General features: G+C 39.5%; 1 protein-coding gene across 6 annotated transcripts in view; it reads left to right on the top strand.

The window, feature by feature from the left end:
- Positions 1 to 12,337, top strand: part of ZNF827 (zinc finger protein 827) — a 175,053-nt gene that overhangs the window by 91,171 nt on the left and 71,545 nt on the right. For all 6 annotated transcript variants that reach the window (XM_024246183.3, XM_054554539.2, XM_054554538.2 and 3 more), the window contains one exon: positions 1,249 to 1,306. In XM_024246183.3, coding sequence (XP_024101951.2) covers positions 1,249 to 1,306 — 58 coding nt within the window. The remainder of the gene's footprint in view (positions 1 to 1,248; positions 1,307 to 12,337) is intronic.

Here is a 12,337-nt window from a genome sequence, read left to right as displayed (position 1 = left end):
TGACAGCTGATAGATGTAGACCTCAAGCCATAGTAAGGGAGGGTCTATCTCTTCTTGTCTAAATGATATTTTTTTGTCCCTTGTGACATTTATCAGAATAAGTACGGAATGACTGCAGCACGAAGAGGTCTTAGGCTGTTTTTATATCCCCTCTCACAAAGGGGCCTCACAATACAGAATGCTTAAAGGTTGTCATCAAAGTCAGAGGCGAAACAGTTGCAACAACTGCAGTTTTCATGCTGAATCAGAGGAAAGCAGAAATTTTCAGCTGGGGAAAGATACAGTGGGAATAACTGTCTCTGCCCATAACTCTATGTGTGTACGCATGTGTATGTGTCCGTATATATTTACCAAGGCCTCATTCAAATCAGATCACATACTTGATATTTGATATTTGTTACTAACCATTTCCCTTTGATTGGTTTTTCTTTTTTTTCTTTTTTTTTTTTTTTTTTTTTGAGACAGAGTCACACTCTGTCACCCAGGCTGGAGTGCAGTGGCGCAGTCTTGGCTCACTACAACCTCCACGTCCTAGGTTCAAGCAATTCTCCTGCCTCAGCCTCAGCCTCCCAAGTAGCTGGGACTACAGGCATGTGCCATCACGCCCTGCTAATTTTTGTATTTTTAGTAGAGACGGGCTTTCACCATGTTGGCCAGGCTGGTCTTGAACTCCTGACCTCAAGTGATCCATCTGCCTCGGCCTCCCAAAGTGCTGGGATTACAGGCGTGAGCCACAGCACCTGGCCTGAGTGATGGTTGTTTGTTGTTGTTGTTGTTGTTGTTTTGAGACAGAGTCTTGCTCTGTTGCCCAGGCTGGAGTGCAGTGGTGCAATCTCAGCTTGCTGCAAGTTCCGCCTCCCGGGTTCACGCGATTCTCCTGACTCAGCCACCCTAGTGCTGGGACTACAGGTGCCCACCACCATGCCTGGCTAATTTTTTGTATTTTTAGTAGAGATGGGGTTTCACTGTGTTAGCCAGGATAGTGTTGATCTCCTGACCTCCTAATCTGCCCACCTTGGCCTCCCAAAGTGCTGGGATTACAGGCGTGAGCCACTGCATACTATCGACGTGCTTTGGATGACTGTCTTTTCCAGTAAGATGGGGAGGATCTGGATGTTTAAAAAAGAAATCAAAAGAAAACCACAAAGGACAAAGAGAGATTTTGAGGGTTTTTCTGCTTAAGGCTAAAAGATGCAAGTTGAGTTAGAACAACCTAAGAGGTGTATGTTTCATTCTTTCTCCTTACAGAAAAAGTGAGCAAAGAGCACAATCATACAAAAGAAAACACCATCCGGACCACCACCAGGTAGGCGACTTTGTGTGAGTTCCTCCAGAACACCCCGTGTGGGCCATCAGCCCATACTACATGTTGAACGTTGCTCCCCAAATCTCTTTCTCCCACTGGGTTCAGAGGAGTCACACCCTTTACCACCATGTTCTACCAGAATTTCTCAGTTGGTAGAAACAATACAGAAGTAAAGGAGGAAGACCATTAATATGTACTAAACATCTAATAGGTGTCACTTTGCTGGGAAATTTTCCATATGTTATTGTTTTGTATTCCTGACAATAATTTTGTGAAGTAGATGTTATTATCATCCTCTCTGCAGAAGTCTCCTGGCCTGAGAGTTGAGCTGGGTGGCTCAGCTGGGACTGGGGACTGGGTCTGTATCTCACGAAGGCCTCTTTCTGTCTTATTGCAACCCTGCTCCTGACTGCCTCTGTCACTGTAGGCTGATAATTTGTCACCAAGGATATCTCAATTTTTTTTAACCTCCCAGCATTATTTGGAAGGCAAAGATTTTAAAGGCAGAAAAAAGATAATGCTTTTAAAAAATTGCAAGGAAATTTATATCATCCACCACTGTGGACAAGGGAGTTTTCCACTTGCCAAAGGCAGTCTGAGGAGGTTAGCCAGTGTGGGCTGCCCACCGTCCATCTGCTGTTGTGAGAAGAGGAGGACCAGCCAGTGCTGCTGCTCCCATGGAGCCTTGAAGTCCACCCAAACCTGAAATGTTGTAGGTGAGAGCCAGCAGATGAAAACCCCACCACTGCAGAAAAGGAGCTCAGGGGAAATACATTCTCCACCTTTGAAGGACCATTCTCCACTTTCAAACCTCCCTCCAATTTCTGAGTTAGCCCAAGATATGAGCTTTACAGGATGATCAAAAGCAATACACATTTTTAGGATGAATAACTAGGAACAGTGGAAACTAGCTGGGAGCTACCAAGCAGTCTTTAAATCAAGGAACTTTGCTTTCCTGAGCAAGCAGAGAAAGATTCTTCCTGATGGGAACACTTGCTGGGTTTTGTGTTTCTAATTCTTGCAACAAAAGGTACATGATTTTTTTTGATGTCTTATTAATCAACCTCAGAGCATCATCAGGCCTGTGGACAGTACTCATTTAAACTTTAACCTGAGGTTTTAAAAAAATATTCCATTAATTGGAGTTTAGGAATGTCAAATTTCAAAGAGCAATTAAAACAGAGACAGCTTGCCTCACACTGGGTTTATTTTATTTATTTATTTATTTATTTATTTATTTATTTATTTATTTGAGATAGTCTCACTCTGTTTCCCAGGCTGGAGTGCAGTGGCCCAGTTTTGGCTCACTGCAGCCTCCACTTCGCAAGCTCAAGCCATCCTCCCACCTCAGCCTCCCGAGTAGCTGGAACTACAGGCATATATGCCACCATCCTCTGCTAATTTTTGTATTTTTTGTAAAGACGGGGTTTCGCCATGTTGCCCAGGCTGGTCTCAAACTCCTGAGCTCAAGCGATCTGCCTGCCTCGGCCTCCCAAAGTGCTGGGATTACAGGGGTGAGCCACCATGATCGGCTCACACTGGGTTTATATAGTATTAGGGAAAGGAACCTCGTTCTAATAGAACAGAAGAGTGGTATGTATTAGTCTTATGTCTGTATATAAGTATACAGATAGAAAATGAGAGTAGGAAAATTGCAGATTGTATTGGGAAATGGCTTTTGGGGGATGGAAAGGCTATTTTGTATATTAAGTTTGATGCCCAAATAGGAGATGTGAACTCCCATGGAGTCCATCCTGCCCCCTCCTACATCTAACCTTAAAGCTATTTAGTGTATCTGCTTGTGTCTGTGGGTCTAAACATTGATGAAATTGGTCAGATTAGTAGACCTTGAAAGACAGCAGACTAAACACAAAAAAATGTTCATTTTAATTTGCTGCCATAGGATTCTTGAAGTGTTATAGGTTAAGTCCCCTAGAGATGGAGATTCTCGTGGAAGTGCTTTATTGAGGGAATGCTCTCAAAGGAACCTGCAAGGAGGTGATGGGGGCAGAAGATGGAGGAAGGAGAAGGAGAAGGAGCTGAGAGCAAGGATGTGGTTTTAGCTGGTTTCTAACTTCAGCTCCATCCCCCAGGAAGGTTCACTAGCTTCAAGTAATCCCCTGCAGGGGATGTATAACCTCCCATGTTAGGGGGTTCCAATGGAGACAGCGGTTCTCACTTATAGTTATCAGACAACACTTACAGCAAACTCTGGGGTTGGTGCATTCATACCAGAGGGAGGATCTGGGCAGGACCCCACTAGCATGATCTATGGAGGTTTCTAAGGGCTCTTTAAGATTACATAATATGTATACAACAAAAAGATGTGCTGCAAGACCATATTATTTTATGCTTTTCAGGTGTTCTCTGGGAAGAGGTAAGAGGAGGCCCCAAGTTGGCCCCATACAAGAATTTTAATGTGCCTCAAGCCTAAACTGCCTTGGCTGGAGCTGAAGCATGATTATAGGATAGAAGAGAAAAAAATTTTTTTAACCATTTGGCAAAAATGATGCAATCCTTAAATTCTCCTCTTGCTGAGAGATTATGAGTAAGAGGAAATCCGAATTAGATCTTTTGCCCAAAGCAAAGGAAGAGGTTCTTCCTGTGAGCTCCCGGCATGATATGGTGTTTAGAAATCAGTGTTAAGGAATTCTTGGCTTATAGTTCTACAAAGTCCTCGGTGTGGTTTTTTTTTTTTCCTTTGAGTAGAGGCAGCTTACTTGATTAGCCGATCCATAAATAGATCTGTTTTTTACCTCTCGCCTTATTACTTCAGGTGGAATAGAATAAAATTTTTATGCCAAGAAATCCTCTTTAACCTGAGTTAACTGATATCAGGAACAGAAAAAAAATGCCAATTTTCTTTCTTCTTTCCTGACTCCTGTTTTAGAAGGAACTCTTACTTTGCAGGTACAAGATCAGTGTGTGGATTATGCTTTAAGGTGTGATTTGTGATACATTTCAAAAAGATTTACATCAAACCTCTGAATTTCTGTATCTTCAGATTTTTAAGTACTAATGGAGTGTTTATTTAGTAATCATATCTTCTGTGTTTGATTTCCTAGAAGAAACTGATCATTCAGAAGGACGGTTCATGATTGGAATCAAGTTCAGAATTTTTTGCCCTTTGAGAATAGCTAGGTATATTTAAGGTAGTTTCATTTGTAAAGGGCAGGCCTGAGCACAGCACTGAGATCAAGCCTTCCCTTGCCTTTCTCATGCTGATGAATGCCTACGCTCCTCCACTCCTTGCCATCTCCTGATCCTAGGATCTGGATATCCAAGGACATGAGGTGGGGAGAAGAGACACAAAACTGAAGAAAGGAGCTGACTCTATCCCTGCCTTTTATAAACCCACAGCTTCCCTCACAATTGTTTATCATTATTTATCTTGATGCTTATTTCAACCACAAGACTAAGGAAAAGTGTAGCAGCCCAAGAGGAAACACTCTGTATCTTGGTGTTCCAATACATGCTTGCCAGTGAGTCATGGGAGTGCTGATGCCTGTGTCCTGCACCAAGAGAACACGAAGTCCACGGATGTGTGCTGTTAACTCTCCATCCCGTAAGGGTTGGTGACTGCACTTTCCTCACCATCAAATCCTCCCTCCTCACACCTGTCCAGTGGCAGCTCTGCCCCTTGTTGATACCTCTGTTATACGATGGGTAGATAAGGAGAGAGAAAATGATGGGAGACAGCATTCTTTGCTAGCAATTTTTTAAAAGGGGTTTAAGTGAAGCTAAAGGTTGAAACTAATAACTACCAAGTTTCTGGATCACTGGATCTCTACCTCATTTTTAAAAACTCTTATAATGGAAAATTTCAAACATATACAGAAATATCTGTCATCCAATCCAACAATCATCAATTAATGATTTATGATGTTTTATCTATCTCCCTCCTCTACTTCCCCCTCCCTGTAGATTATTTTGAAGCAAATCCCAGACATCATTTTAAGAACTGGTTTGAAAATGCCGTTTTTTGTTTTTGTTTTTTTTTTTATCCTAAGAACTTAGACTCAGCTGCTTAAATTAGGATAATCTTCCCAAAAGTAAAGGAGAAAAACAATCCACCAAGGCACACCATGTAGCCAGGCAGAAAAATCAATCTACTTAGCAGCTTGAATGATTGAATCATGTGGTCCTGCTCACCAGTGCCTTAACCTTGTCCCTCCATCCTTGTTTGTGTCCTCATCAGGGCACTTCCCATTGAATCAGTCCTTTAGATGCAACTTCACCGTAAATGCTAAAACAGCAGTCTTTTTCCTTGTTTAACCTCAGAGTCTAGAAAATTCAATCCAAGTGTAAAGAAGGCTGTGGGTCTCCTTTGAGATAGTGTGTGGACTGAGTGTTCTTAATGCCACTCTATCTGACAAATGAGATGAGGAGAGAGTCCCAGCCAGATCCATGAGAACAGAAGGACCGAACATTTCAGACTAATAAAATCCTGATTTTTCTATTTCCTTTCCCAGCACAAGCCTAGGTTCTGCAGGGAGCAGATAACTAACTATTATGATCATTTGGTAGATGAAAATACATGAGGCATGATATCATAATCAGATCTCAAAGTTTAATGGAATAAAAAGAAGATCTACATCCTTTGACATGGACCATCACCCAGCCAGATGCTGGATAAGATCGAAATAGGAAAATGGAACCCTAGAGTAAGAATCAGATAGCTCCTGGCAGGTGAATTGGACATGCTCAGTGTTGTGTAACACCACGAACTTCAAACAGTGGCTGCCAAGAACCCTCTCTTGGTTATTCTCTCTTTTCCCCATTAATAATTCAGTGTCCATGGGAGTATAAGATTGCAGGCCTATAACAAATACTCTCTCACACCTGGCTTGCTTTGTTCCAAAAGCAAGGAAGATTTTGCCTAAATTGTTCTTTTCTCCATTACTAGACAAAAAGCAGAAGTGGGAAAATCAGAGAAAGATAGACTCATATCATGCTGTGCAGACCAATATTTAATTTGCCCAATTTTCAGAATTTGAAATGCAGGCTATTTTTCTGTGATTTAGATAATGGCACATAGTGTTTACTAAAAGACATATTCACTTGGAATCATCTAATGTAAAATTTTCCTTTGTGATGGTTCGGATGCGTGTCCTTAAATATTTATGATTCAGTAATAGAAATTGCACAAATTTGTAAAAGCATGATGTGTTGCCTCAATTCGCACAATTTTCCCTTTTCAGTTCTTTGGATGGAATAAAAGAATAATGCTATGTTACCTTAAAAAGTAAAATATTACTTTTAGAGAACACTGAATTAGACAGAAGCAATTAAGAAAAGAAACCAGAAACAGAGCAAATGAAATTGATATCTAAGGAGGTCTCCATATATTCTCTTTACCCTTTACGTGTTGTGACTTTAAAATTAAATGCAATGAGCATTCTATTTCAAAAGAATGGAAATTGCTACTAATTTCATGGAGTCCCTTCAGTTAGGACATTCATTTCTTTTTGGTGAAGTCAAGGCTGTTTTGGGTCCTCGTGGTGCCATTGTACATTTTAAAAAGACTCCCTCCCTTAGTACACTGCCATCTACTGGAATATTGTCACAATAAATCTGATGTCTGTGACGTTAATCATGCCCCTCTAGATGTGGTGCTTTTGTGCAGTGCACAGTCTACATCACTATCTGCAGCTGCCCTGACACACATGCTGACTTGAGAGTCTTTTCATTGGCAATACATTCTTTGCTACTTATCTTTGAGTTTCTGTTTTTCAGAGAAATTAAAACTGATCCTTGAAAACAATGGAGATACACACACACACACACACACAGCCTGAAATTACTTTGTGCATTGTTGCCGTTTGGATTTGTTTTTCCTTCCCATTTCACCAAGCCCTTTCTCAGTACTTTGTTCTATTCCTCTACTCCATTGTCCTATAGATATTTGCCCTCTACCATTTTTCCTCCCTTCGTGACATCTATACTGAAATGTTATATTGGAACAATATGCTTCCAGAATGGTTCTGTGTTGTGTTACTCTTAAGAGGCAAATTTAAATCTCCTTTTCAGGATCTGAAGAGGGCTGTGCCTTTCTTTTCATTTCCCATGGACACTCCCTTCTTTATTTCTACTGGCTTGCAATAGTGTTCTCTCTTGTTTTTATAACTCCTAATAGTCAGGAATGAAGTGTAAATTGGTAAGTCTCTGTCAGTGGACATCCAGAGACTGTGTTCCCCTCTAGCTGCCTTTGGCAGGTTATGCAAGAATGATATAACCAAAAAGTATGTGAGGCTTAGGTGCTGTTCTTATCTGGAATTTTCTCTGAAGAGTGTCTTCATGATTGTTACTAGAAATCTATCAAGTCTTTCAAGGGTTGACCTCTGTAAAGCAGCCCTCTTGCATGATGCGGTGGGCCAGGAGACCATCCACATTTCACTAGCATCATCTGTAACTTCCACATGACAGAGGCTTGCATCACTGCAGAGAAGACTAAGTTCATCCATTCTCAGCTCACCTCAGCAGAAAGCTCAATGTCTTTGTGTATAAAGTCAGATTCCTGCGGGAGATCCTCCACAAGCTGACATTTCGAGTATCCGGATGTGCAGGGTTCACTTCCTTGGTCTGCGGTTGGCTCTGGCACCCCCGGTCTGGCCTCTCCACTGCAGCGGCCCTCGACAAGGCCTGGCATTGTGCTCCTTGTCTGGAGAAGTTTCCTGGCTCCACAGTGCATGAGTGCTAGAGCAGCAGCAACAGAAACTTGTTCCTTGAAAACTCAGTGTTAGGTTGTACATGCTGGCCCACCTGTAAGACAATCTGAAATAGGAGGCATTTATACTTTTCAAAGAAGAAAATACTAAACATGAAAAATATGTATATGTTCCTAAGATGCTGTATTTTTCTTCTACAATATTGCATACAACCTCTTCCTTCCATAGCTTTCAGACTTCTGAAACTGAAGCAGACTGATACTGAGGGTCATAACTGAAATGTAGTTGTTTCTGCCTGTGTCTTTTACAACTGTCCCTCAGAGCTTTCTCTTTAAAAGACCGAGTCTTTTCAAAAGTAAAGGATCCTAAACAGTAAAATTTAATAGTTGTTTTTAACTTTTAAAAGTAACTTATTTCCAGATAATATAGGAGCACATAAAGAAAATGTATTTTTAGTCCTACTACCTAGAGACAGCCACTGCTAAGTTGGTGGTGTGTATCCTTGCTGGACTTTTTTTCATTTATATATGTATAAATTCATATTTATAAGTATATATTTATATATGTATAACTGAGTCCTACTACATATACAGTTTTATAATCTTCTGTTTTCACCTAACAATATATAAGATTGTCCATTTTTCCATGGACATTCTCAATGTTATTCTTTTAATGTTTGCATAGTATTCAGGTTTGCCTGTGTTATAATTTATCAGTCCCTTGTTACTGAATATCAAGGGTCCCCCCAAAAAAATTGTTAATATAAACAATGGTGGGATAAAATGACTCAAAACAGTATTCACATTTTTCGGGCTATTGGTACGAATTGTCAAAATGACTTTTAAAAAGATTGAATCTACAATTCTAACAGTTTTCATGAGAGACAGAGACAGAGGGAGACAGAGAATGTTTCAAAGGCCCGATCAACTCAGTGCTTATCATTAAAATTTTTTTAATGATTGGAGGGTGAAAAATTATATCTTCCATTTAAAGTCTTTGATTATTGATTCCTAGTGCTCTTAAGCATTTTGTTCATGGGGAGACATTTGTATTTGTTCGTGTGTGTGTGTGTGTGTGGTTTTTTTTTTTTTTCCTTTTTCTTTTTTTTTTTTGAGACAAGGTCTTGCCCTGTCACCCAGGCTGGAGTGCAGTGGCACAATCTCCACTCACTGCAGCCTCTACCTCCTGGGCTCAAGTGATCCTCCCACCTCAGCCTCTCATGAAGCTGGGACTACAGGCATGCACCACCACGCTTGGCTAATTTTTGTATTTTTTTGTAGAGACAGGGTTTCTGCCATGTTGTCCAGGCTGTTCTCAAATTCCTGGGCTCAAGTGATCCTCCTGCCTTGGTCTCCCAGAGTGCTGGGATTACAGGAGTGAGCCATCACACACGGTCTTGGATTTTCTTTTACTGCCATTTCTTATTCTGTTTGGTGGCTTGTCTGGGTTGGATTTTTTGTTTGGTCGTTGCTATTGATTTTTTATTATTATGAAATTTTTTAACCAAAATAGAAAAAATAAAATAATGAATCACTATATTCCCATCACCCATATTGAACAAGTATCAACATTTTGCCACACTTGGTTTACCAGTCCTTTTTCCTCCTATATTTTAAGTCACATCCCAGATACCAAACATTCATTCCCATATTCTTTGGTATATATCTCTAAAAAGTAAGGAGATTTTCCATGATACTATTTCACATCTTACAAAATTAACAACACCTTTAGTTTTTAATTGCTACAAAGTTTCTGTTTCATTGGCACCAGCCAAGTTGTGCAGCCACATCAACTGAATTGGAGGAGAGGAAACCCATCTTAGCTTCCTTGTCACCTCCAAAAATTAAAGAAGAAAATCTGCTGCCTATATGCTAGTAGAGTGAGGGAGTACCCTTGAGTCCCCTCTGCCCACAGGCCCATTTAGAAACACACTGAATCTGCAATGCCAGCCTCGATTTTTAGATAAATGCCCCAGCTGAAGCTTGCCAATGTATAGGAATAATCCAAGTTTTATTCACAACAGCCCCTCTTTCTTTGAAAATGTGTGAGCCCAACATGATCAATGACCAAGTTTTCAGGCCTAACCCACTGGGGTCACAGGAGGTCCCTGTTATGTCCCTTGTATGGTCAAATACAGAATTTTCTCTTTCAGACGGTCAGGGTTGCCTTCAGGGCAGAGACTCACAGTCATTTTTAATCTTGGGCACTCTTGTCCACCCCCACATTCCCTAACCTGCCATCTGGGGTCCTTTTCGTTACAATAAATAAAATCCTTTAGGAAGAGGGGTCCTCATTTCTGTGGTATTGAAAAGGGAAGAGCAATGTTCATGCGTACCATTAAAAGTGTTTTCTTTCATTATAGATTACCTTTTCAATTGACTGCAAGAATGTTAGTAAGACAACTGGCCCTGATTGTTATATGTAACATGTTAATATCTGGGCACATTTCAGAAGCAACAGCTCTACAACTGCTCATTCAAAATGAAAATGAGGAAGTTAGGAAGACCACACATGGTCCTAGGCCACATAGAGTGATTGCTACCGCAGAACAAAAGGACTGTGTCAGGGTTTTCTTCTATATTTCACATGATACTGATGCAACTGTATAGAGTGTTTGCATTTTATTTTTTAAAGTGTTCGAAATTTTTTTACAAAAATATGTAGAACTAAGCACTTAATATATTTCAAATACAATTACTTATAAATGTTACACAACATGTACATATATAAATATATAAAAAGAAATATTAAGCATCTGTTATTAGCAAATAAATTAATAAAAGGAAGTAATATTTGAGAAAAACAAAATCACTAAAAGTGAAGAAAATGGCATTAATCATGAAAATTAAGTTGAAAATGAAATATTGTTATTTGATCTTTTCAAAAAATGAAATATGTAAAAGTGTTTTTGTTTTTGAGTTGTGACCTTATTTTCATGTAAGCTATTCCAGCTTCTCGAAGAATGTCTTGTCACCTTAAAGTACTTGAGGAAATGTTGAGGAGATAGTTATAACTAATACAAAGATTTCCTTTATTCCTTATCTTTGAATAAACCCACGTTTCTTATTTGGTATGTTTAAGAAGCATTAAAAAAAAAAAAAAACACCTTTTTTGTCCTTTGGCAAGGCCTGTAATCTGTTATGATTAGCAAGCTCTAGTTTTTGTTCAAAGAAAACATTTCCGGTTTGTTCTCATTTCCTTTAGTTTCATTATATGAAAGAAACATAGACATGGAGATCCCATATGCAAGTTACCTGTATCCATTTTAATTCTGTAACATGCATATTCCACATATTCAAAAGATTTTTGAACTGAAGTCAGATTAATTATTGAGATAACTTTGATCTGTTGCCTGCCTTTTCTTGTGGCTTTTGGAAACATGGAAAACTATTTTCTCAACTACTGCTTCCTGTACACTTCAAAATGTTAATGCCGTGTGTAACTCCTGGAGGGTTTCTCAAGGTCCAAGTGATTCAAAGGTCAGAGTTTTTAAAATACTGGCTCAGTGATTTTGGACAAATCTGTGGCATTTCAGTTCTTAAAAAATAACATGATGTATCAACATGGAAAACCAGTATTGCAGTGGCTTAACAACTGGGTCTGAGTAGAGAGGAGGAAGATGCTGTTACCCCGAGGGATAGAAAACCACCTGGTGAGGGGCCCAGGGGCTGAGGTCTGCTGGGGAGCAGGTAGCGGTTAGAGAGAGAACACGTTGGCTCCCACAGAACTGTTCTACCCCACGCTGGGACTTCCAACTCTCTTTTTGCAATATATTGTTTCTCAGACATATATCTAAGTCAGATAGCTTGTTTTTAAAATTTCCTTAAAGTAACACAAAAGAAAATTAAAAATTACCCCAGATTCTTTCAGACATGTTTTACCCAGCTCTCGAAATCTGTAAACCCTGTTAGGTCACATAATATATGGCTGAATATATGATAATCGAGTACTTTTACTTGATTAATTCACCAAAGAATTTTTTTTTTTAAGATTCACTATTTTAAAAAAATTTACTAAGGTAATTTGTCTCTGTGCAGATAGAAGTCAGACTATCACTTTAGGATGATTTGCTAGAAATTCTTACATTTAATAGAATTTCATGCCACCCTGATGTATCTAGTCCCTTCTGAGTTCCAAGTAAAAACTCATTACAGTGCAGTCTTTCTTTCTTTCTTTAATCTTTTTCTTTTCTATTTGTCATTCCCAAGTTTAGTCTTGAAAGTTACTGTCTCTTAGAAAAAAAATCTGTTTCTTCTCTATTGCTTCTTTAAAACTGTCGTGTCATTACCAAAGAAGGTCTTTTCTGAACTTTCTCTCACAGTCTCTACTCACCTTCTTTTCTGTTTTCTTTTGATTTTGTTAT

The sequence above is a fragment of the Pongo abelii genome, chromosome 3, assembly GCF_028885655.2.
Source record: "Pongo abelii isolate AG06213 chromosome 3, NHGRI_mPonAbe1-v2.0_pri, whole genome shotgun sequence".
In the NCBI taxonomy this organism is placed as follows: domain Eukaryota; kingdom Metazoa; phylum Chordata; class Mammalia; order Primates; family Hominidae; genus Pongo; species Pongo abelii.
The sequence above is the reverse complement of the archived record's forward strand: the minus strand, read 5'-3'. Positions and strand labels throughout refer to the sequence as shown.